Source organism: Fundulus heteroclitus, chromosome 13 (genome assembly GCF_011125445.2).
Source record: "Fundulus heteroclitus isolate FHET01 chromosome 13, MU-UCD_Fhet_4.1, whole genome shotgun sequence".
Taxonomy (NCBI): domain Eukaryota; kingdom Metazoa; phylum Chordata; class Actinopteri; order Cyprinodontiformes; family Fundulidae; genus Fundulus; species Fundulus heteroclitus.
In genome coordinates this window covers 28023681-28049387 of record NC_046373.1, presented here as the reverse complement: position 1 = coordinate 28049387, position 25707 = coordinate 28023681, and the positions used below count along the sequence as shown (strand labels likewise).

The window sequence follows — 25707 nt, the reverse complement described above, 5'->3', positions numbered from 1 at the left end:
TATTTTTGCTTTGTCTGAAAATCTATTGCTGTATGTTTTGATTTTCACTTTGGTCATCTTACCTTATTTTGTTCTGTTCTCCGTTTTTTGTTGTTAGTATGGTGTTCCCATGTTAGCTCCTGTCCTTTTGCTCTTATTTATGTGGTGTACTCTTTTGTATTTTTTTTTTTACATTTCCATTTTACATTTACGTTTCCTGTTTGATCTCTTTTTGTGACATTTTCTCTTGTTTAGCCCCATTCATGTTTATGTATGGAACAACCATTAATGTTTATGTTCATGTTTATATTCTTCTATTCTCCTTTCTTGTGTCTCAGCTGTACCACATACCCTTCTCTGTCTCAGCTGAAATTAATCCCTCTTAGCACTCTTGTCCTATCCATTGGATATTCTTGTTACCGTGCTAGTTGTGTCCTGGTGTTTCCGTCCAGGGGCCCGTTCTTCGTACGTTGCTTAAAACATCCAAGATCAAATGACACATCCAAGATTATTTCATCCGGCTAATCATGATCCGGCTAATTGGGTTCTTCCAACACACCTGTTGTTTATGATTAGTATCGCTGGATTGAGTTATCTGAGACAACTGCTCGTTCATCTGTCGCTTTAAAAGGGGAAATGTATCAATAGTAGAAACAATGATCAGCAACGCTGCTATTGGCTGTTCTGCATGACCAAAGAATGCCCACAGTTTTTTGCCCAAGCAGAACACGAGCTTTTAAAAGAAGGTTATGATGAATTTGAGCGACAGGGAACACCTCAAAATCTGATAAAGCCAGGAGAGAGGGCTGGCAAAAAGCAGCAGACAAATTAATGCGTAAATACTGTTCATGGTAGATGTTTCTATCACTTTCTAGAGTATGAATTTTTGCATTTTAATAATTTCATATTTACTTTGTTCTTTTATGTCAGAGCCTCCACGGGAGCCACTAGAACATGGGGACATGTAAAAGTGAAATACAAGAATATTCTACAAAATGGTAGCCTTTAATTATTATACTTTATTTTAAAAAGGAACTTGTTACGTCAAGAGATCCAAATTTCGGTCCTTAGACACTGGAAGTAAAGGATGCGTGCAAACTGGGAATTTTAACAAAACTAATTCTTTATCTATAAAAAATGAAGTTTTTCCTTTTCCAAGTCATCCACAGTTTACACGGTAAAACTGTATTGCTCCGTGTAAAGATAATCCATCCATAGTTTTTTCTAATACAATATACGGCTCGACAGGAAGCAAGCCTTTCAAAGTGAAACTAAACTTTACAATTAAATGGCCTGAACAAATCTTCTTACTGAATATGATAAAAATAAAAAGCAAACTATCATACAAATAACTTAAATATTTTCTATTTATGGCTCTAACACCACTTTATGGCTCTAACACCAAAAACAGGTTGCTGTCGTAAAAATGGACATGGCTACGACAGACTTCCCTATCTCCTATGCTTATAAAGCTGCGATCTAATCCTGTTTACATGAAATAAGCTGGTGCACATGTTGCTATGACAGCAAGTCCAAGATGAGTTTCGAAGAACCAAACGATACAAGATCATGCCAAATCGTCAACAATCAAATCCAGCTAACTGAGTTAGCGATGTATGAAGAACGGGCCCCAGGTCAGGGAGCCCAATGTGAGCACTACACAAAGGAGTGACATGAATGTCACACTCAGAAACCCAATACACAGTCTCAATTTAAAACTATATGATTACATCAGATAAAGTAACTGAATGATTTAAAAATCAGTAATCACTTATATATTTTAAGAAATTATTAAAACACAATTAAATAAAACTACTTGAAAGAAAGTCTGAGAGAAAACTGAAAATTATCAATTTTAGCTGATTTAAAGATTTAAAATTGCCTTAATATTAATGTTGCACTGATATCAAAATTTGTATTGAAACATTCATATCTAATAATTTGTTGTACATTTTAATTTTCCCTGTTTTATTTCAGTAAGAATTTTTCCATCTTTATTTCTCTAGTCTCTCTCTCCTATCTAAGGTACCTATAGTATGAACAAACCACACCCGTCTCTCCAGCCCTGGGATTACACAGACTCCTCTCTGAACCAACAAACAGCCTTAACTGTGGCTTCATCTAAGGTCTGCTTCCTGGATATCTAATCGTCCTGCTGTGAACGTACCATTTGAAGGTGTCTGTAAAATGACTGGAGCTACAACATGTACTCTTTCATCAGGTAAGACATCTCCTCATTACCTGCAGCTCTAAAAATTAAGAATTTACAGCAGAAATGCAGCTATTTCTAATAAATAATAATATATTTTTATCCTGCTGTCAAAAATAGCATGTCAGTGTTTCATCTAATCTGAATGCTTAACACGTTTTGACTAACCAAAGGTCTTTACCTCAATTTGTAAATGACTTGCCATTTCGTCACATTCCTCACACACTGACATAATTTCCTGTCCCAACAATCCCTTATCCAGGACATTTCAAGTGAAGCTGCTGTTTTTTCTGCTGGTTGTGGCTGCCGTCACGTTTTTTCTACCAGCAGATTTTCCTGAATTGCTTCAGCTTCAGCATCAGGATCAAAGCTTGTGTGCTTGTGAGAAATGTTTGTCTGAAGAAAACCTTTTCATTCTACATCGCCTGAACCGTTCAGAAGAGCCCTTTTTGTCTTCGAACACGAACCTCTCTGAGGATGCTTTCAGATGGTGGAAGGTAAATTTACATTTTGTCATGCCTAAGATTAGGGAAATTGAGATTCAAACTATTATGTGCCTCTTCTCCATTTAGGTCATGTGAAAATCCGTCTGACAACAAATTTGTTTACTTTGTTTGGCAGCTCATACAGAACGAACAGCGAGACTTTGGTTCCTATAAAGCAACAGTGCACAAGCTGTTTGAGCTATTCCCATCCGTGGCTGACCTTGGAAAACCCAGTGCCGACAGCTGCAGGACTTGTGCCGTTGTTGGCAATTCGGTTAATTTGAAAGGATCACGTTATGGACCGTTGATAGATTTCCAAGATGTTGTTATAAGGTAAATATTTGAAAGAATTGAATTATCCTGTATGTTTTCTCTCTCTCTCAAAAAATATGAGAGAAGTAGTAAAAAAAAAATGTCCCTCCATAATGTTTAGAATGAACGCTGCTCCTGTCAAAGACTATGAAAGAGATGTTGGGACCAAAACAACTCATCGTGTCATGTATCCAGAGAGTGCCGTGGATTTAGATAATTCTACTCATCTTGTGCTGTTTCCATTTAAGATACAAGATCTTGAGTGGGTCATCAAGGCATTTACAACAGGATTTTTTGGAAGGTGAGTTACATACATTTCTGGATATGCTTTGTTTTGCTATAAAGAGTTGTTCACCATAATGTAACAAAAGGTGAAGAAAACACAGCTCATATTTTTTGTCCTGTAAAGATAAAATCACTGTGAAAAAGGAACAATTACAACTTCTAACTTCATAAGAGGCTTCAAAATGTGTCACAAAAAGGTCAAATGTATGGACTAAAAAATATTTTTTACTCATTAAACTAAGAATGAAGTGTTAGAAATAATTCTTGAATTCCAGTCTCTCATCCATCATTTCTGCATCGGTTCAGGACAGGTCTTCATATGCACAACAGTCTTCTATGGAATTAAATATTCTTGTCTAATGTCATCATTCTGAGAGTTTACAGCGATGAAATTGCTTTGTCAGAGTGTTTATAACATCTCATTTACTGACCACAATACATAATTTCTAGATTATTTTCCCAGATTAACCAGTATAATAGCCTTCAGTGGTGCATTATTTTAGGTGCCAGCAACACTAGTCTGCTAATTCTTGGGCCTCCCCAGGTTTTCTCCAGCAAAAAGGTTGGTATAGCGTGGTCTATCCAAAGAGTTTTGGGTTTGCTAGAAAACCTCCAGAAATAGGTGTCCAGAAGTGGTCAGATGCCATTTCATCCGATTTCATACTTATTTATATACTTTAATCATTAAAGAATGCTAAACTATGTTGTACAGAAAATATTGAAGACTTTTATGGAAGAAATTGATGCGTTTTACATTTTCTCCATTGTATTGTTTGACGTCATCATCGGATATGCTCAGAAGTCCGGGAATATATCATTGCGTAACGTTTATCTGTATTGTCTGAATGCACTCTATTAGTTTTATTATTTGTTTAAACAGGACTGGGAAAAAATATTTTCATCCTTAATTATAAGGTGAATTTTGTTATACAAATAATCTTGTACTAAAAATTAGTTTTATTAGAAAGTTAAAACTATCGATTAAGAGTTTAGCGCCCTCTGGTGTACACATCATGAACAAGAGACGACCCTGTCATTAAAGTAGCCGCATTGTTTATTTTTTTTTACAAAAACCGAACAGGGAATAGAACAAAGAACATATAACAAAGCCAAGGCATACTTTATTAAAATGCATTTATTAAGAACAAAATACACAAATTCATATGCAAATCAAATAATTGATTAAAAAACCTAAAGAATATTCCAAATAAAATACTAATACGGCTCATGACAATACATTTTGTTTATTGATTAAATTTACAGTTTTTAAATTTAATCTTTACAAAGGAAATGTTTATTTACACTGTCACACCGCCATTACAGTTTTCAGCAAATTCAATCAGATTATACAGATTGGGTCAGATTATACAGATTGGTCAAAAATTTCCTATATAAGGGAACCAGTTGATTCCTTCAAAGTCCTGACAAGCAGCATTCACTCCTGGAGAAGCGTAGAGCTACAGGGAGAGTCGTCTGCATTGTCCATGGCTTTGCAGCAATCCCTCATACTGAGCAAGCATAAAGCGAACAGCGGAAAGAAAAACTCCCCATTAACTGGAAGAAAAACCTCCTGCAGAACCGGGCTCAGTATGAACGGTCATCTGCCTCGACCGACTGGGGGTTACAGAAGACAGAGCAGAGACACAACAAGAGAGACAAAAAAGCACAGAAGCAAACATTGATCCAGTAATCTGTTCTACATTAGATGGTAATAGCAGGTGATCTGCAGTTCCACTGCTGATGGAAATTATATTCCCCTGAATTAATTAGTTCTCGCACAGTTGGAAATGCAAATTCTACAGTTTGCATAAAATGTGTAAGCATGTATCTGTCACTAACCAGAGACAGAGGGACCCAGTATTCAACCAGACAAGCAGAGGTTAGGTGAAAGAACATTTATTTACAAAGAGCAAAGCCAAAACGGGGATCAAGACAAAAATGGGAAGACTGCATCCAATAACCAAAAATAACAAAAAGGCAGTCACAGACAAAACTATTAACAAAAACAGGGGACAGGCTAACTTAGAAATCCAGAGACAAACAGGGTCAGATAAACAGGCAAAGAAAGCTGGACTAGACTCACCACTTGGCACCAAAAAAACAAACAATGATGTGGCAGATTGCAGGGGGCAGAGGCAGGTATAAGTAAGGGAGTGATCAGGTGAATGAAGTGAAACTAATTACTGACATGGGTGGAGCTAATCGGGAACAGGGAAGTGCTTGGGAGTAAACTGAAGCCGATTGGATGGTGACTGGTGAAGGGGAGTGACAGGAAGACAAAAGAATGCTGGCAGGTGAACTGAACTTAGACTGGTGACAGAAATGGTCTGAGCAGGCCGGAAAAACGTATAACCTAAAACAAGATCGAACACTAAGACAGAACCAAAAATAGAAACTGAACTTAAGGCAGGAGAGTGAAGTAATTGATCCAATACAAACAAAAACTATAACCAAACCCAAATCATGACAGTATCGTGTCATGGTTGAGTATTTTATCTTTGAACCTGCGGTTCCCATGTATAAATCATTTACTTGAATGATACCATAGCCTGACAAATCCACCAATCTGCTTTGGTTTGGCTATGGTCTTTGTCAGAGGTTTACGATTCACTGGTATGAGATACCTCAGAAACCCAGTCACAAATGGAATGACTTTGTAAAGGCCCAGTTTGTCATAGTTCTGGCTCGGCTGTCTGCACTCTCCCTCACTTTCCCCTGGCCCCGCAGTTATTAAGATTCCCCACACCTGCTGTCTCTGACGGTGCAGTGTACTTAGCCAGACCACCTACACCTGTTTCTGTTCCTAAACACACACACACACACACACACACACACACACACACACACACACACACACACACACACACACACACACACACACACACACACGGGAGCTTCACAGATACTTGTCACCAGATTATTTGAAAGACTATTGGAAGTGCCCGGTGTTCTTCATTGCCTGCCTTGCCTAGTTTCTGATCAAGTTCAAGTCTCAGGGTTTCCTAGTCTTGTCTCTCCTTGTCTTGTCTCGCCTTGCCCCTGTCGGACACCTCATCGGCTTTCTGTTTTTCTGGCTATCAACCTGGACTGTTTCCTGACCACGATCTTTGCCAAGCCCATCAGATCTGATTTAATTCATTAGGAATTCCCAACGGAGACAAAAGTTACATTACCATTGTTATGTACGTGCTTCTCCCAGGCATTGCAGCTTTTGTCTGATCTACGTTTCGTAAAAACATCCTTATAATAAACTGACTGCCCCTTTAATCTCTTCAGGAGGGGGTGGTGTCAAATTTGGGGCTATCTGTTCGAACACAGAGGCTGTTCTTCTGGACTAGGGGTCAAGCCAAATGACCTATCCCGGCCATAAATCAAATCTGCATGTTTATCTTACCCTCAAAGGGGGAGACAGTCAAAAATCATGCATTCCTCAGTTCTTCCATACGAATACCTGATTAATATAACAACTGAGATATTTATTTTCCTCAACAGCACCTACATGTTTGAAGTGATTTCCTCTGCCTTGGTGAAAACGTTGTCTGCTCAATAACAAAGAAGTTCTTCTGTTAAAAAGCTTTTGATATTAATCTTTGCGTGTAGGTTTGCAGCAAATCTTAGTGTTTAAACGTCAATACTCCTCACAATATGTTGTCAATATGTTGTCCTTTCTGGACTGTGCTGTGGTTGCCTTAGATGTAAGCCTGTTGAAGTTTTTACTCAGTCACACATCGATTCTGATTAGCACACACATACAACATCCTCTTTTTTAAGTTGCCTCTATTTTAAAAAGATTTATCTTGCGTTTGAGTCAAACGTATAACTCACGGTTTCCTTGAGATTAGCTGTATAAATAATGGGCAAATGATAAAAATAAAGAAAAATTCCTAAATTTGCATCCACATTTTTAAGACAGCTATAATAATTCCATTGAAATGCAAGATTTCTAGTAAATTTTGCTTTCCACTGTAGGAAATGCAAGGACTGCAAACAATATTCACATACTGAAACTTCCTTTGTTTGCTTGATTTAAAAAAATAAAATTTTGCAGTCAAAAAACAGATCAGGCAGGTTCAGTTCAGTATAGGGGGCCAGTACCTATCTCCGTGGTCATTGGGTGAGAGGCAGGGTACATCCTGGACAGGGAAAACCACATGTTCTTTTGATTGTGGGAGGAAGTTGGAGTTCCTGGAGTGAACCAATGCAGGAGCAGGAGGAGCATGCAAACTCAATGTAGAATAATCTTAGGCTATTGAGTCCTTTTAAAAAGGTTTTATGAGCTTTAATTATGTTTTTATTTGTTTCATGGGCAGTACATATGCTAAAGACTCTTATTTTGAAACTTTGAAAGAAACTGTCCGAGTCCTTCTGTTGTGTTGACACTGTAAGGGGATTAAAGTTGCTTGTTCAACGTCTTTTGTTGTTTTGGCTGGCATGCTGGGCATAAACACACCCTCAGCTCCAATATTGGTTGAAATAATTAGTCAAGCTGGTTATTAAACAAATGGCCATTGTGAAGACTGTAAACACCCAGCTAAGTTACTTAGTATTAACCACTTAGGAGTGCAAGAGCAAAGTGGAGGTGGAGAAGTACTCCCATGTTGTTTCCTATTGCTTGAAGCGACAAAACATCTTTTGAAATAATGTCCTAAATACAGTAAAATTAATCTGGGAAAATATTATTTCACAGAATTGTAGTTGTAACTTGAAGGAGACACCTGGGGTCTTCTTTGTGTGGAATCCATACTAAAAGTGTATGTATTCCAAGAAAAAGAAAATGGTGTATGCCAAAAAATATTCAGATTTATAAAACCATGTGCACCCACACCAGCACACACGTTTCCTTCATAGATCACAGCTAGGCAAGGCAAGGCAAGGCAAATTTATTTATATAGCACAATTCAGTACAAGACAATACAAAGTGCTTTACATGATTAAGATATACCAAAATAATAAAATGTAGATAGAAAATAGAATAAAAGCAAGTAGGGATAGAATGTAGTAACAAAAAAGAACATTAGAAACAGTAAAACTGTTTAACTAGAACAGTCAAAGGCAATTTTAAACAGATGTGTTTTTAATCTTGATTTAAAAGAACTCAGGCTTTCCTCACTTTTACAGTTTTCTGGAAGTTTGTTCCAGATAAACGGAGCATAGGAACTAAATGCTGCTTCTCCATGTATAGTTCTGGTTCTAGGTATGTGGAGTAGGCTGGAGCCAGAAGACCTTAGTGGTCTGGAGGGTTGATACACTGATAACAAGTCTGTGATGTATTTAGGTGCTAAGCCATTTAAGGATTTATAGACTAACAGAAATATTTTAAAGTCTATTCTCTGAGATACAGGGAGCCAGTGTAAGGACTTTAGAACTGGGGTTATGTGCTCTACTTTCTTAGTCTTAGTGAGGACGCGGGCAGCAGCGTTCTGGATCAGCTGCAGCTGTCTGACCCACTTTTTAGGCAGACCTGTGAAAACACCGTTGCAGTAATCAATTCTACTAAATATAAACGCATGGATTAGTTTTTCCAGATCCTGCTGAGACATCAGTCCTTTAATCCTAGAAATGTTCTTCAGGTGATAGAAAGCTGACCTTGTAATTGTCTTTAGATGCTTTTGAAGGTTCAGGTCTGAGTCCATCACTACTCCCAGATTTCGGGCCTGATTGGTGGTTTTTAGCTGAAGCGACTGAAGCTGTGTGCTAACTTTTGATCTTTCCTCTATTGGTCCAAATATTATTACTTCAGTTTTGTTTTTATTCAATTGGAGAAAATTTTGGCACATCCATGCATTGATTTCTTCTAGGCATTTACTCAGTGCCTGAATTGGTTCATAGTCACCTGGTGACATGGTGATGTAGAGCTGTGTGTCGTCTGCATAGTTATGGTAGCTGATGTTGTTGTTTTTTATGATCTGAGCTAGAGGGAGCATGTAGATATTGAAGAGGAGGGGACCCAGGAATGGACCCTTGGGGAACCCCACATGTGATTTTTGTCATCTCTGATGTAAAGTTACCTACTGATACAAAAAAGTCCCTGTCCTTTAAGTAGGATTTAAACCAGTGGAGAGCTGTACCAGAAAGGCCGACCCAGTTCTCCAGGCGTTCTAACAGGATGGAGTGATCAACAGTATCAAATGCTGCACTGAGGTCCAATAGAACCAGCACGGTGGTTCTTCCACAGTCTGTATTTATATGGATGTCATTAAACACCTTGATAAGGGCGGTCTCTGTACTGTGGTGAGCACGGAAACCTGACTGGAAAACATAAAAAAGCTGTACCTGAACGTTTGCTTACCAGTTTTTGCCTCAGGTTCGGCCCTCTACACGCCCAGATTCAACCAGAAATAGTCGATGCAAAGCACCTCATAAATGTTAATGTGTAATAAAAATGGGTCATCTGATCGTGTGTTTTTTTATCATGGTGACATGGCAACCACAGAGAAAAAAAAACTGTAAAATAATTCACAGAGAGGAGTTTATTAAATGTGTAAATCAGAGGTGAAAGCACAGATATTACTCACATTAAAATAACCATTTAAAAGGTTAAATTGGTTGCAGTTTTAAACAATGTGCTCCGTGTTGAAACTGTTCTGAGGCTGTGCGTTCAGGTCGACAATCTGAGGAGGAAGGAAGACCATGAAGAATGAGAGGTTTCCCCCCTCCACTCCACAAAAGAAAAAGAAAAGAAAAAAATAACCAAAAACCGCAAGCTGTCAGAAGCTGACGGGATGCAGACACCTTGCAGCACCTTCTCTGCGCTCCATTTGGACCCAGAAACTGGGAGGTGTAGCCACTGTCCCCCGTAGGTTCTAGCAGAACGCAATGCTTGGAGTCTAAAGCGGCATTGGCCGGTCATCATCATCGGTCAGAAAACCTTTGATCGCAGAAACCGCGTTCCTTTCTAAGTCCTCCATTTGCAGGTCTTCCAGCAGTGCTAATGCATCCACAGTGCAGCATTATGCTCAGATGCATTTGACTGTTTAAGCAATTAAAGTATTTGCCACACACCTTGTCACAGTTTATCCGTTAATCTCACCCTGGTGATCATCAGGGAGAGGTACGGGATGTTAGAAAACTCCAATTAAATGTTGTGCTGACTTTTGTTTCACTTTTTAGATGGCTGATAGGCATTATTTTATTAATTTGAAGGGTGATTATGTGTAGTTTAGGGTCGCCAGCCCAAGCATGAATTGCAAAGCGGTTTTGAATGCTTATCATGAAGTTGATCTATGATTAAAGGGTTACACTTTATTCAAAGGGGTGTACATAAGACTGACATTACACTGTCATAAACATGACATAACACCTGTTATGAACATAAATGACTCTTTATGAATGTTTAGGACTGTTGTCATTAATTGTCATTCGGTAAATTATGATACTATTAAAGCAAAGTTGACATTGTTTAAAATGTCTTTGTTATGACAGCTTTACATTAACAGAGACAAGGTTAAGTTTAGGGCTTGATTTGGGATTAGGTTAAATTTAGGGCTTGATTTGGGATTAGGTTAAATTAAGGGCTTGTCATAACAAAGACATTTTAAACGATGAGAACGGACCTGAGCCTGGAGACTGAATGTCTGCAGGGACTCAGGGAATGGCCCAGGGGGGACTGCAAGGACCCCCTGGGCCATTCCCCGGACATTCTGGGAGGGGCCGCTCAGTCTATTAAAATTAGGCTGCTGGCCTGTATCGACCAGGATAATTAAGCTTTCATAACAAGAAACACATTCAGGGTGTGGGTGTATTGTCTCTGAGCCCATAAAGAGAGGCTGTGTCTATAGCACGTTGTCATGATTGTGGGCAAAAAAGGACCCAAGCGCAGAGTGTGGTGATGGCAAAAAAAAATTTATGAGTAAATGAGAACTTACAAACTACGAGGAGGGGCGATGGCAGAGCAAAGGAGCTACAGGAAGCACGGGAGGCTATACACTATACTAAGGGGTAGTGGGTGGAAAATATGACAAGCAAACAGAAAGCTAATCAGGAGAAATGATGAACAGCTGGGCTTAAATGAAAAGAGAACAATCAGAGGATGCTTTGCATATTTTGACGCGTCAATGGTTTTTACACAGCTTGGCAAAAAAAGAATGTCACACTCTAATATTTAGTTGGCTTGTCTTTGAAGGTAAGCTAAAGTTGGAGAAATATGATCCCTCTTGTTGATTTTCATCGGAACTCTTGCTGCAGCATTTTGGATCAGCTGAAGACTTTGAACTGCATTTTGTGGACTTCCTGATAGTAAAAAATTACATTAGTCCAGCTTCGAAGTAACAAATGCATGGACTAGTTTGGACTAGTTCACCCCTGGACACAATGTTTCTAATTTTGGCTATAATTCTGAGGTGAAAAAAGAAAACTCTGGAAACCTGTTTAATATGGCATGTCTTGGTCAAAAATAACACCAAGATTTTTTTTTACTTTATTACCAGAGGCCAAGTTAATGCCATCCAGATTAAGTGATTGGTTAAGACATTTATTTTTTTAGGACTGTGGTCCAAAGATTACAACTTCTGTCTTGTCAGAATTAAAGCGCAGGAAATTTAAAGTCATCCAACTTTTGATGTCATCAAGACATGACTGCAGTCAAAGTAATTGATTGGATTGATCAGGATTTATGAATAAATATAGCTGAGTGTCATTAGCATAACAGTGGAAATTAATCCCATGCTGTCTAAAATTTTGCCAATCGGAAGTATATATATAGTAAAAATAATTGGTCCAAGGACTGAACCCTGTGGTACTCCACAAGTGACCCTAACGTTTGAAGAAGATTCATTATTAACAAGAACAAACTGGAATATGTCCGATAGATAAGATTTAAACCAGCCTAATTCTTTCCCCTTAATCCCTACAGTATGTTCAAGTCTTTGTAGGAGAATATTGTGATCAACTATATCAAATACAGCACTGAGATCTAACAGGACAAGTACAGACACAAGTCCATTATCTGAGGCCATGAGAATATCATTAGTGACCTTCACCAGAGCTGTTTCAGTGCTATGATGAGCTCTGAAGCCTGACTGAAACTCCTCAAGTAGGCCATTACTTTGTAAATGTTCACAAAGTTGATTAGCAACTACCTTCTCAAGAATTTTAGATAAGAAAAGAAGATTAGATATAGGTCTGTAATATATTAAATCATCTTGATCAAGAGATGGTTTCTTAAGTAAAGGTTTAATAACAGCTACTTTAAAAACCTGTGGTACATATGCATTTTCTTAAGACTTCACAGTTGTTCAGTCCCAATCCCTCTAGTTCCCTTTACATTGTGCATGTGGAAATGTTCTTACTTTCACTATTAGACATATCCCGGAGTTCTACTGTTGTTTTTCTTTAAATTGATTTAAATAAATATTTAAGTGATCACTGATCACGATCGTTCAGGATTTTTTCCTTGAAAACGATGGGTCCCTACTATCCTTCCAATTTTAGTAGTTTCTGCAATCTCCTTAGATGTTTTCTCTGCTTGATGCATGTCAATGATTTAACCCTTCTGAAACATACTGACATCTTTTACATGACCATGGGATGTGCACTTCGACATGGTTGTTTAAGGAATAAGAAGCTATTCGTTGCACCACTTGGGGTTAACTTGTTGCCAGCTGAAAGATCATAGCCCGTGCAGTAATTATCCAATGGGAGGCTCATGCCTATTTGCTTAGTTAAATCCAGATGGTGACTTTTTTCCTTTCACTATGCAGTGTATGCTGCAATGTTGTTTATTAGGGCTGCAGTTCTCATTGTTAATCTGTATGACTTGGAAACATTTGAGGTGGTAGCGGCAAACTCACTAGGAACATCTGACCTCTGTTGGACTGACCAACAGGCTATTAACTCAGTTTAATAATCTTTCCAGTGATTATAGTAAATATATAAATGATTTTGTTTTGACTGTTTATAATTTCTTGCCTTAATCATATCTTCACTATTCACTCTTCTTAAGACAAAGTTGAAACATTAATTTGGTTCAGGTGTGCACAATAAAAGCTGAAAACATTTCATTAAGTTATGGTTCTCTTTTGCATATTTGAAGCTTTGTTTTATGTTCAAATGTATTTTAAAAGGTTTAAAAAGTAAAATATGTTTAAAGTTCTGTCATGTTTTAACAGATCATATGCACCACTGAAATCCAAAATAAAAGCGAAAAGAGACTTGGTGAGTATGGTATCTGATGCATTGGATGTTTTCTTTTTGCTGGTGAACATTTTTCATTCAATTTTAATCCTACTAACTCATTAAAGGTGATGGTGATCAATCCAGCTTTTATGAAATATGTTCATGAGATTTGGCTGGAAAAGAAAGGAGATTATCCATCCACTGGCTTTATGGCTTTGATTCTTGCACTCCAAATTTGTGATGAGGTAGGTACATTTCACTAATTTTCATACAAATATTGTGAAGTTCCACATGTTCTCCAGTGTAAACAACAAAATAGCATTGGCAAGGCCATGTAATATTAATTACAGTAGGGAAATGGTTATTTGATCCCCTGCTGGTTTGCTCGTATTCTTTTTTTTTTGTTTTTTTTTTTTTTTTGCCCCAGTGTCCTGTCTAGCAATATGGCAAAAGGAATTGATGTCTCAATGCCAGATAGAGCTCGACAGATTTTGCTTTTACAAGTGGAGCGAACAGCTTTCGCCATAGTGCTCCACTTGATTTATGCTTGTAAATAGCTTTATTATGATTCCTGCAAGGAGAATTTCAAATTATATGGACATGACAATGGGAGAGTAAAGGAAGAACAAAAAGTGAAAGAGAAAGAAAAGAAAAAAAAGAGTAGAGGTGAAAGAAAGAGGAGATAAAAGGGAGAGAATGATAAAACCTTCTCCGTCTGCTCCGTCACCTGGAAAGAGAGATGCAAAAAGAACAGCACAACCAACAGACATAAAGCAACAGATACAATCGAATAACACCTAGATGCCATTGCTAAATCATATATATTATTATGGAAGCTGACATGTGTAATGTGATACTTGAAAAAAGAAAGTGAAAGAACATAAATAAATAAATAAATAAATTATAAGATTACTGTATATAAGTGAACACTTAATACCTGGGACCCAGCACCTGTGGGAGATGTGAGAGTACACTAGTTTAGGTGAAAACTATCCAGAAATAGCGTGATAGTGATTGTGGAGAACCGAAGACCCACCTTCCCCGAGCACAGAGGCAGGCGTCAGGGGACCCGTAACCCCGGACTCCCAAAGGGGTCCCTAAAGCAGGTCGCCCAGGAGGGGCCGACACAGGATATCTGCAACCCCCCCCCAAGGAAGGAGCAGAGACGACCCCGAGGAAATCCCCCAGCCACCGCAATGCCGACGCCCTCAAGAGCTGCGGGGACGAGCCCGTGGGCTCCGCCGGCAGCTAGCCCCGCTGAAGTGGTCCCGGCCATGGGCCCTGAGGGCCAAAGGCCCCAGGGGCGCCCGCCCCCGCGACGGGGGCGGGCGCCCCCCGGGGGGCCAGGCCCCGCGAAGAGGCCGCCGGGAGTGGGCCGGCGCACGCCCGGGAACCCGCCCCAAACCCGAAGCCAACCAATGCGCCAGAGGGCCAAGGCGCCCGCCAACGAAGTGGAGGAGGGCAGGACGTGGGGGGATGGGCTCCGCACCTAGCGGAGACTTGAGATCAGTGTCCGAAATTAACTTTCTCATTCACCGGCCATGTTGGCCGGTAGATGTAAAAAACCTACCGGCCAAGCAGTTGTTTTACCGGCCAAAATATTAAATTATTTCACACATATATACCAGACTTTACACGCATCATATTTTTATAATATAGTATTATGTCAGATGAAAAGAGAAGAAGTCACACAAACGTGAAATAGTAACAAGAAAAACATTTATTCAATATATTGCTAATTTCTGATTTCATTCATTGAATTCTAATCAGACTCCTCGCTCTATACTTTTGGTGCTTTTACACAGTCCATGAAGTCTGGCCTCCTGCTCCTGACACAGTCTTTGTGCCACAGCATTACAGCCTCAGTGGGATCATAAGTGTTGATCTCGGGAGAACACAACTGAACCATAAGGAGATCTGACAGTGTTTCAGGGTTTAAATTGGACCGTCAGTCTGTTTTAACTTGTTTCATTGTGTTGAAACCTCTTTCACATTCAGCAGTGGAGGCAGGGAGGGACAGGACCAAGTCAAATAATGCCAGCAAATCAGGGCAGGAATGCTGACAGCTCCTGTTGACACTGACCCAGGATGTCTTCAGCAGGGACTTAGATTCTTGGTACAAAATCACCTTGAGGACAGTCCACTGGTCAAGGATCCTTTCAACATGGATACCAGAGGTCTCCAGGACAGGCTTGAAGCGGTCAACAAGTGTTTCCAGTTCTGTGTCACCAAAATCTGAAATAACAATACATTCACATTAACCTAAGTATGTGGTTTTGATTCATAACCTGACTGGACTGGTCTAATAAACTAACCTGCTGCCTCATCTCCTGACTCTGGCCAGTTGGTGAAGCTGACAAGTTTTGTGGCATGCAGAATCCCTACACTTGCATCCTGGAACCTGTTAGTCATACTCTCAACAAGCCTGTCAATCACTTCTTTCTGTGCAGTAATGAGGGCCTTGTTTTCACCTACTCTAGTAAGTGATATTCCCTCATAGCTGTCTGCACTTGTGGCTTTCATCATGGGCCCCTGTCTGATGAATAACAGCAACATATTTTCTTGCTTTCTTGCTGATGTAACTTAAAAAAAACTCTAACAGAAACATACCTGGTTTTGTACTTCTCCAGTAAAGCCTGTGTTGAGGTCAAAGCAGAGTGGGCTTCTGCTATAGTGATGGCAGACCTCTGCAGACAGGTGGACAGGCTGCTCAGATGTGTGAGAGTGTCATGCAGGAACCCACAGAAGCGGACAATAACAGCTTCCCTAGCAACAGAGTAGTATTTCCTGGCTTTGGCTTTCTGGACACTTCTGACATTTTGGGAATCCGGGGATTGAATCTAAAATGCATAAAAAAGAAACAATTGTCAAATATAGTACATGTCATAAGTTGAAACATATTTATTGGACATTAAGTAGCAATCATTACTGAGTACTACTTAGCAAAGCAATCTAGAACCACTACCTGCTCAAGATGAAGGACGAGTCCCTGGTAACCTTGTAAGAAGTGGTCCAGGGCACGCAACAGGTGTCCTACCCATCGGGTCCCACCAATTCTTGTGGGCACCAATGATATATGCCCAAGAGCCTGGAAGCTGTTAATCAACTTTGCCCTGTTGAGTGGACTTGTGTGATAAAAAGTGTAGAGCCCACAAAGCAGGTCCTCTACTTTCTGGAATATCAAATTTGACCGCATGGCATCAGAAAAGCTCAGTTCAAGGCGATGTGCCATGCAGTGGATGCCAATGATGTAGCTCTTATCGCCCTTCAGCTTGCTGACGACACCATTTTTGGATCCGGTCATCACTGAAGCTCCATCAGTTCCTATAGCGACCAACTTGCTCCCACAGTCATCACTCACTTGATCCATGATGTCACAGATGGCTTGGCTTATGTGTGATGCGTCTGCCTTCTCTACTGACTTGATGCCTACAAACTTTGATTCAATTTTGCCCAGATGACTGAATCTGACATAAACTAACTCCTCCTCCTTCACAGAACTGTCGGTGGAGCCATCAGTGGTAATGGAGAGAAACTTTGTGGTTTTAACATTCTCTTTGATTTTTTCTCTCTCCACTTCTGCTATATAGTTCATAAACACTTTGGCCTGCTTTTCATTTCGGTATGTTGATCCCACAGCAATTCCTTTTTGTTCATCCAAACTGAAAAGAACAAAAGGTCTAATTAATTAAAAAATAAATATACAATCATGTTGTCTAATTCAACAAGTAACTTGGCATTTTTATTGAAAATTATACTTTGTATAGTGAAGTAACTGTATAAACTTGAATAAGATGAGTATTTAGCTCACTTTTCACAATGCTTTTTATAAAACAGAAGAAAGTTTTACTTACACATCCACTCGAAGTCAGAAAATGGCCTCGCTTTCTTGCCAATGGCATGTACGGTGCGAAACAATATTTTCATTTTGGTGCTTGTTTGCTCCGACATGGCGAGTAGCGCAGTCACTGAGGGGGTCTCGAGCAGAGGCTCAGATTGAGCACGGCACATTGACACACAGACCGTGTGACATTTACTCTGTTCGTGTTCACGGATGGTCTCCAGCTTCATTGTTTTATTGCCCAACACAAACGAGTTGTTTCTGTTCTTATCTTTGGCATACTGGCGACACAATGAACAACTCATTAGCATAGCCTCGTAGTCATAGTGCAGCCAGTTTCTCACAACGCCGCCATCTCCAAACCGCCACTTTTCACTAAACTTTCTGGTTGGGGGTGTAGTTCCGGCTTCTTTATCCTCCAGATCACAGTGTTTTCTTTTGGAAGGCTGATTCACTCCTTTAAAATACCGCCACATAATGCCGCTACGTAACTGACTGAGCTAAAAGCTAGTTGTTGTCAAACGGATATGACGTAGTTGCGTTCTCGAATCACATGTGTGAGTGTGTACGTGCGCGGCCGCGGCGCGGTGTCATACGAGCTGACAGCAGCGGATCATGAAGAAGCATCTTCCAAAATGATGACTGAAAAACATTACTTATGTGGAACAAATATTTACTCGCCATGTGGCAGGTAAACCTCTGAAATGCACTCGCCAAACGGAAAATCTACTCGCATTTGGCGACTGGCGAGTGTTAATTTCGGACCCTGCTTGAGATGTTCTTGGGAGAGGGAGCGGACCACACCCATACCTTGGAAGAAAAAAAAAAGACGCTGTACACACATTCCCACATAACACTCACATCCAACACTGACCAGAGGGGGGTCACCCCAAATCGACTATACGACTGCTTGTGCCCGACCCCCGGCCCCGGACCAGATGCCCCCCCAGACCGGGCCCCCCCAAGAGGTCGGGCCAACACGACCCGCACGAGCCACCCGGCCAGAGCCCCCCTCACCCCCTAAATACCTAATAAACCCCCTCCCTCCCCCACCTTACCCTTGCCATCCCTGCCCCCCGCCCCTCCTGGGGGGAGCGGAGGCATCAGCCCCAGACCTGGCAAGCCGCTGACTACACACCTCAGCCCCCCGCCAAGACCCCGGACACAGTGGCCCGCACCTCCTCCAGGCCCCAGACTCCTTGCCGCCATCGGAGAACGGGGGTGTGCAGAAGACCCCGATCCTCCCTACGCCTGCTCAGATGTTGTGTTGTTGCATGTTGTTCTCAAGTGCGTTTAAAAACTGGGAGCGCCGAAGGGGATGCACGGCACAGCCCACCCCCCTTCCGGAAGGAAGCTGTTGCCAGCGCACCCCCTCCGGGCGACTGCCCAGAACCCTCAATGTCTAAGTGGGAGAGGAGGTGAAGGGAGCCGTCCGAGGTGAGGCTCACACAACATAAGCCCCCCCCCCCCAGACGTCTTCCCCCCACCCCCCCTACCATGGCCTACATGAGTGTGCGATGTGAAAAATGTTTGAAGTGAAAGTGTCTAAGATGCATGATAAAATTGGGGAGAGGGGCGTCACCAGAAAGTGGCAACCTCCAGTAACGCCCCCTCCCCCAGGACCTACATGTGTGGCGGCGTGATGGAGCAGGCAGACGGAGGAGTCCGGGGATGGGGAGTCAAGGACTGAGAAGCTATCCCAGGGAGCCAGCTCCCCTACTGACTCCAATAGGCACCCCCGCTCCCCGAAAGCCCCACCCAGAGAAGGGGGCCTCGCCAGCGGCACCACCGTAGCACGGGGGCCAGGGAGAGCCAGGGAGAGCCAGCCAACCACCCACCAGGACCAACACCTCAACCCCCCCCAGCCCACCCACCAAGCCTACTGGCTTCCCCCCCCCCAAAAAAAAAACAAACTAAATAAATAAATAAATAAATAATAATAATAATAATAATAATAATAATAATAAATAAATAAGAGGGAGGGACCCTGGCCAGCCGGCCCACACGAGCCATCCCAAACCCCACCCCCCAAGCGAAACCCGCACCGGAAGACGACACGGACCAGGACCGGGACAGGGGGCCGGACACAAGCCCACCAGAACGTCCACCCCCCCCCCCCCCCCCCACCCGTAGATTTAATCCCTCCCCAACACTAACGTTCAAACAACTCACCATACATTCGACAGTAGACATCCAGGCTGGGTAGGTCCCTACTCCCCCTCCTCCCCCCCCCACTGGCAGAGTGCCTATCCAATGAAGGAGAAGAGCATCTGCCCAGAGATGTTAATGACCATGCCCCCCTACCAGCTCAACGGGCCCCGAGGCCCCCCAGCGCACCCGAGGCCCCGTGCAGGGGCGGACACCCGGGGGCGCGCCGGCCCACACCAAAAGCGGCACACCCCCTGGAACCGGAACCCCCGAGGACCCGCCGGGGGCCCCCGCCCGAGGGCGGCGCGCCCCAGGGACCCCAGACCCCCAGACCCACCCTGGCCCCACCCAGCGGCAGCACAGCTACCAGGTCAGTAACCCACGTCCGTCAACACGCAGCTCCCAAAGAGCGCCGCAAGCGGCTGCTGTAGGGCACCCGTAGGCCTCCCAAGCTCCTCCCAGATGGGGGCAACAGACCCCGGAGCCGGATCCACCAGGCGCCCTACTCCAAGTGCCCCCAGGGCCCCAGGAACCCCTCCATCCAGCCACTGCGCCCTGCAGGAAGCAACCCACCGCCCCCTATTCCACTAAGTGATGGTGTTGCTCGTATTCAAAGAAAATGAATAAGCTTGATTTCAAATCAGTGTAATTTCGAGTCATATTTACCAAAAATCAGGCCACCACAAGATTGCTTATGTGCCCATTGAGTACACTGATATCAATCAGTCAATAAATTACAACAATTATGTATAAGCCCACCTTCAACATAACTTGATTTATTCCTTTCCAACCTCTCCACCACCTTGGGGAATATCAAAGAGCTATTAATTATCATTGAGGAAACATAAGTAAATCTGCTCAAAGCTAGAATGGTCAGAAAAAAGTGGTCAGAAAATGAGAACTGATGTTGCCGAGCCGTGGGTGTTTCCAAGATTCTTTATTCCTCTGTCCTGGTCATCTAAATATCTGTGCAACTACAGTTCACTTAGAAATCAGCATTCATCCATTGCTGCATGCAATGGATGACCTAAATGGATTGAGGGATTAATATACATTGCACTCTGCTGCAAAATCTTGATTGTGATCGTTTTTCTCAGCCAGAACATTATATTATAACATGAGACTTGTACTGGCACCCAGAGAGTGCCTCTCACAGCAAGGGGCTCATTGTATAAAGATTAACACTCTCTTTCGCCCGCTGCTATAGCAGCATTGGGGAGAACACTCATCTTCTTCTGCAGAGTGGGGGATCCGACTGGAGTTTGGAGAACCGTAGGCTGGATTTAATCTATATCTACAGTCTATCTTCTCCGTAACCAGACGCCCGAGTAAAGAATCCGTCAACATCGAAACTTGCCTTGTGATTTTTATCAGCTGTTGCAGGAAAGCTGAGCATGCTGCAGCCTCCAGAGAACGAACACAGCCACGCCAGGAAAAGCTATACAGAGGGCCCATGCTGTGACCCCCCCCCCCCTTCACAGGCCGAGCACACCTCGCCCAGTCAAACCTGGCTTTCCAAACGATGGCTGTTTGCCCCTTTCAAGCTTGCCACCGCTTCGCTGCTGAGATAACCAGGGGTCCGTTCTTCGTACGTCGCTAACTCAGTTAGCTGGATTTGATTGTTGACGATTTGGCATGATCTTGGATCGTTTGGTTCTTCGAAAGACTTCATGCACTTGTTGTCATAGCAACATGTGCGCCAGCTTAAACCTGCTCGAGAGCAGGCTTATTTCATGTAAACAGTATTAGATCACAGCTTTAGAAGCAGAGGAGATAGGGAAGTCTGTCGTATCCATGCCCATTTTTACGACAGCAACCTGTTGCGGAAGGTTCACGAATAATTTTAGAGCTTTCCGAATTATTCGCGTATTGCGCAAAAGAACAGGATCCTTTAGCGCAGCACGACAGTGTAATTGTAGAGAGATTTCTCTTGGTGGCTGTTATAAACAGACAAACACATCATTTAACAGTGGCTTTTAAAGAGGTAAAAGTGGTGTTAGAGCCATAAATAATAAATATTTAAGTTATTTGTATGATGGTTTGCTTTTTATTTTTATCATATTCGGTAAGATTTGTTCAGGCCATTTTATTGTGAAGTTTAGTTTTACTTTGAAAGGCTTGCTTCCTGTCGAGCCGTGTATTGTATTAGAAAAAACTATGGATGGATTATCTAGACACGGAGCAATACAGTTTTACCGTGTAAACTGTGTATGACTTGGAAAAGGAAGAACTTTTTTATTTTTTTGTTAAAATTCCCAGTTTGCACGTGTTCTTTACTTCCAGTGTCTGGAGAATGACACAGAAATTTGGATCTCTTGACATAACAAGTGCCTTTTTAAAATAAAGTATAATAATTAATGGCTACAATTTTATAGAATATTCTTGTATTTAATTTTTACTTGTTCCCATGTTCTAGTAGCCTCGTGAGACCATCCTGATCTCGCGAGCTTTCAAGGTTTCACTCGCAGATCAGTCTGGCTACTTTCCGTTAAAGAAAATTTGGAGCCGTTCACCAAACGAACGTCCAATCAGCGTTGGCTTTGAGGCGGGTTGAGGTGTGACGCAACGAGAAGCGCGACAGTTCAGTCTAAAGAACATGGCGGCTTCAGCCGATTGAACTAGCGTTAGCGTGGCTATCGAGCAAGTTTTATCGGAATTACAGAGTATTTCTTTGCTGAGCTAACGAGCCTTTACCTGCAGCAGCAAGAGTAGCTTGGCTTGTGGTTGTGTTTTCATCGTCGCTCTGTTACGAGTGACGACGAATCTGATTGGTTTATTTGGCCCGTCTATCACCAACATAGGCCAATCAGCTAACCAGTATTTTCGCCCCTTCCCAAAATTACTTTAACGGAAGGTTTCCAGATGGATATGCGGAGCAAATCTATCTGGCGGAGTCAGGTAAATGTTCTAGTGGGTCCCCTGGAGGCTCTGATATAAAAGAACAAAGTAAATATCAAATTATTAAAATGCAAAAATTTATACTGTAGAAAGTGATAGAAACATCTACCATGGACAGTATTTACGCATTAATTTGTCTGCTACTTATTGCCAGCCCTCTCTCCTGGCTTTAGCAGACTTTGAGGTGTTCCCTGTCGTTTTAATTAATGATTCAAATTCGGCACAACCTTCCATTGAAAGCTCGTTTTCTGCTTGGGAGAAAAACTGTGGGCATTCTTTGTTCATGCTGAACAGCCAATAGCAGCGCTGCTGATCATTGATTCTACTATCTAAACATTTCCCCTTTTAAACAAACGCATGAACGCGCAGTTGTCTCAGATAACTCAATCCAGCCATACTAATCGTAAACAACAGGTGTGTTCGAAGAACTCAATTAGCCGGATCATGATTAGCCGGATGAAATCATCTTGGATGTGTCATTTGATCTCGGATGTTTTAAGCAACGTACGAAGAACGGACCCCAGCTTTACCTTGGAGTAATTCACTGTAACCGGACGCACCATCGCCACAACCAGACACAATTAACGGATTTAACAAACTTTATTTCCAGAACGGTTTTATACACCGATTGGATATTAATGTTGTCCAGTCAACTCATTACCATATAGTATGGCTTAAAAGTCCTTTATAATTAGCGTTGCGCTATTAGCTTCCCAGATATCATCAGTGCTACCACCAAGTCAATGCAACTATGGTTCGTTTTAAACATAAAATTTGTTTTCGTTTCAATCCGCCATCTTTCAATAATGCTATGAGCATTATTATGGCATTGATTTAATGGTGTTTTGTATAATGTTGGGGTTAACCCATCAAGCGACGGATCGCTGCAACGCCCCTAGCTTCCCAGAGGAATAACTACATCAATAAAATCAAGTGTCCTACAGGTTATTGATTTTTACTGAGCAAATCATTATTTAACATTTTATTTTCTCAAATAATATATTGTTTAACTCAGGATTTGCATTGTGAATGGGTTGAAACACATACCAAATGTTGCTCCAAGTTAGTCAAGCTATTTTGATCTCATTCCATATTCTTTAAGATGAACTTTAGTTCTCTAACTTAGATCTAAAGTGAACCAAGATTCACTGACGATGATTTTCAACTACTTGATTTGTCCTTTTGTTATTTTGTGTGTAAGTAGTTCCTTATCTTCTTTTAATCTTAATTTGACTTAGCAGTTTTAATTAAACTTCACTAACCTAGTAGAGATGATATGTTGATTGAAATATAGTGTTAATTCAGATAAACAACATTTTATAGTGATGTTTTCTGGATGTTTTTATTTTTGTTAATAAATTTGTGAACTTGAAGAGAAGTTGTCACTCATTTATTTCATATGTGTGCAGAGTTTGCTGTTAAAAGAAAGCCAGTGCTCGACTCGCCCTTTCAACTGCTGTCTTAATAGCTGTTTGGGCTGACATCCACAGGATAATACACGACAGACCGAGAGTTATTTATTAAACTTTAAATAACTTAAAACAGTGCATTATAGCACAACATTCCAAAGCAAACCACAAGGCAAACAAATGCATTGCTAAAATAAGAAGTACAATAAGTTACTGGAGTTATCTAGTCAGTTTTCCGAATTTTGTTCTACAGCAAATCTGTGGCTATAGTTGAAGCTTTGAGCTGCCAAACATCTGCTCAGGAATCTAAACGATTTGGAGAGAGAGTTGCTTTGTAATTTCCATAGACCAGTACCACCCTGAAGTCCTGCATAAATAATTTTTTATTTTGTATTCCTGAGAGGCTAAGACAGTATATTCGCTGCTTAATAATATGCACATGTAAAATATTAACCTGTTGCTGTCATGATTTAGAGGTCTTTGAGTTTTTTATTTTATTTTCTTTGTTCGTTTGCTTGGTCTTTTTCTTTGTTTTCATTTGTGCTCTTAAAGTCTTTGTTTAGTTCAATGTCCAGTGTTAAATTTTTTTTCTTTACTTATTTAGTTTTTCTTTTTAGGTTATTCCAGTGTTCTTTGAGAATTTAGGAATTTTTTCCTCTTAGATGTTTTTTTTCGGGTTTTATAGCTACCCACAAGGGGAAACGTAGTAGCAAGGAGAAACTTGATAGTCACATGATCGGGTTGCAAGCCAATGTAAATTTATAGGCCAAATAAAATGTTGGACTGAAATGCGTTAAGGAGCCAAATTGTGGCAATAACCCATTTCCCCATGTGGACCATTTTGGCCATTTCATGTTTTTCATTGAGACTGGGTTGTCCGTATCCCACTTTCTCCCACTCAGTACCCAGCAATCGAGCGCATCTTGTTTACCTGTCTACTCGTCTCTCACCTGTTTCACCCATTACTTAAACTTGTGTTGCTTAACGTCTCTCTTCTGGATTATTCTGTTCATGCCCTGCCTACCCAAGTCCATGCCTGTTTCTTTTCCATGCTAAATGCTTCATTCCCCTAATGCCTTCTTTGTTTTTGTCATTATTTGTATTACATTTACAAACTCCCTGTGCTGTTCCTGCTTCCAGTTTGGATTACGGGTCCAACTCCATAATCCTGAGAGTTGTAGTACCAATTTTCTACAGGACAATTCAGAGGAGGAAATAAATGGAAGTCTATATAGTGAAGCAAAAAGGATAAGGGTTTATTTTATGATGTCACTGTAGATATGCAACTGGTTTTTGGGTCATGATGAGAAGGAGTAGAGCTGTGATGGACAGATTTTTTTAGCAAACTAAGAAAAACTTTCTTTTTGTGTTCCTAGGTCCATGTGTTTGGTTATGGAGCAGATCATGATGGAAACTGGAGCCATTACTTTGAAAAGCTGAAAAGCAAAAGCTTTAAAACTGGACCACACCCGGGTCAACATGAGTATGCACTCATACAACAGTTGGCTGAAAAAAAATCTGTCAGGCTTTATAAAGGTTGGTGAGATCTCGATTTAAACAGGTTCCTCGAGTCTCAATGAGATTTACCTAAATAAAGCTGTAATAAAAAATAAAAATGTATTCCTGAATTTTAAATTACTCATAACATTTCTTTAAAATGTCATCTCCTCAAATAATGTTTTATCTAACTGCATTGTGAATGGGTTGAACACATACCTAATGTTTTTCTAAATTAATTAGGTACTTTCTTTTAAATGAACTTTGGTTCTCTAACTTAAATATCCTCACTGAATATCTAAATTAATTTAATAATTTTTCTGGTGATTGTTTTCAACCATTTTATTTGTCTTTTTGTTAAATTTGTGTATGCTGCTGCAGATTCTTAGTCATCCAGGTCATGATCAATCCAAAAAAAAGGTTTAAAAAAACTGGACTTCTATACTGAAGCTGAAGATATGTTGCTTCAGCTTCAGAATAGAAGTCCAGTTGTTTTGTTATTGTAGCTTTTTTTGGATTGTTCTTTTTGTG

The 25707-nt window shown here is 41.1% G+C and overlaps 2 protein-coding genes across 4 annotated transcripts; one reads left to right on the top strand and one right to left on the bottom strand.

The window, feature by feature from the left end:
- Nucleotides 1–2035: 2035 nt before the first annotated feature.
- On the top strand, nt 2036–25354 carry LOC118565330 (CMP-N-acetylneuraminate-beta-galactosamide-alpha-2,3-sialyltransferase 1-like). 2 transcript variants are annotated; one of them, XM_036145556.1, is made up of 7 exons: nt 2036–2200; nt 2451–2685; nt 2810–3006; nt 3107–3286; nt 13377–13422; nt 13509–13628; nt 25056–25354. In XM_036145556.1, exons 1-7 carry the CDS (start codon nt 2184–2186, stop codon nt 25221–25223), a joined length of 963 nt encoding a protein of 320 aa, XP_036001449.1. In that variant the 5' UTR covers nt 2036–2183; the 3' UTR covers nt 25224–25354. The 2 variants fall into 2 exon arrangements, with proteins under 2 accessions (XP_036001449.1, XP_036001450.1); XM_036145557.1 differs by lacking the exons at nt 13509–13628; nt 25056–25354 and having other exon boundaries at nt 3234–3286; nt 13377–13412.
- On the bottom strand, nt 15583–17640 carry LOC118565332 (zinc finger protein 862-like). 2 transcript variants are annotated; one of them, XM_036145561.1, is made up of 4 exons: nt 17238–17640; nt 16349–17045; nt 15994–16223; nt 15583–15618 (listed from the first exon to the last, which is right to left on the bottom strand). In XM_036145561.1, the coding sequence occupies exons 2-4, from the start codon at nt 16976–16978 to the stop codon at nt 15609–15611; spliced, it is 870 nt and encodes a 289-aa protein (XP_036001454.1). In that variant the 5' UTR covers nt 16979–17045; nt 17238–17640; the 3' UTR covers nt 15583–15608. The 2 variants fall into 2 exon arrangements, with proteins under 2 accessions (XP_036001454.1, XP_036001453.1); XM_036145560.1 differs by lacking the exon at nt 17238–17640 and having other exon boundaries at nt 16349–17156.
- Nucleotides 25355–25707: the final 353 nt, after the last annotated feature.

What these genes read in the sequence shown, in the direction of transcription:
- LOC118565330 (XM_036145556.1), top strand. An exon ending in TAAAAGCGAAAAGAGACTTG is followed by an intron (nt 13,423 to 13,508) that starts GTGAGTATGGTA and finishes AACTCATTAAAG; the next exon opens with GTGATGGTGATCAATCCAGC. An exon ending in CACTCCAAATTTGTGATGAG is followed by an intron (nt 13,629 to 25,055) that starts GTAGGTACATTT and finishes TTGTGTTCCTAG; the next exon opens with GTCCATGTGTTTGGTTATGG.
- LOC118565332 (XM_036145561.1), bottom strand. Translation starts at nt 16,978, where the DNA reads ATGAACTATATAGCAGAAGTGGAGAGAGAAAAAATCAAAGAGAATGTT. An exon ending in TCGTCCTTCATCTTGAGCAG is followed by an intron (nt 16,224 to 16,348) that starts GTAGTGGTTCTA and finishes TATGCATTTTAG; the next exon opens with ATTCAATCCCCGGATTCCCA.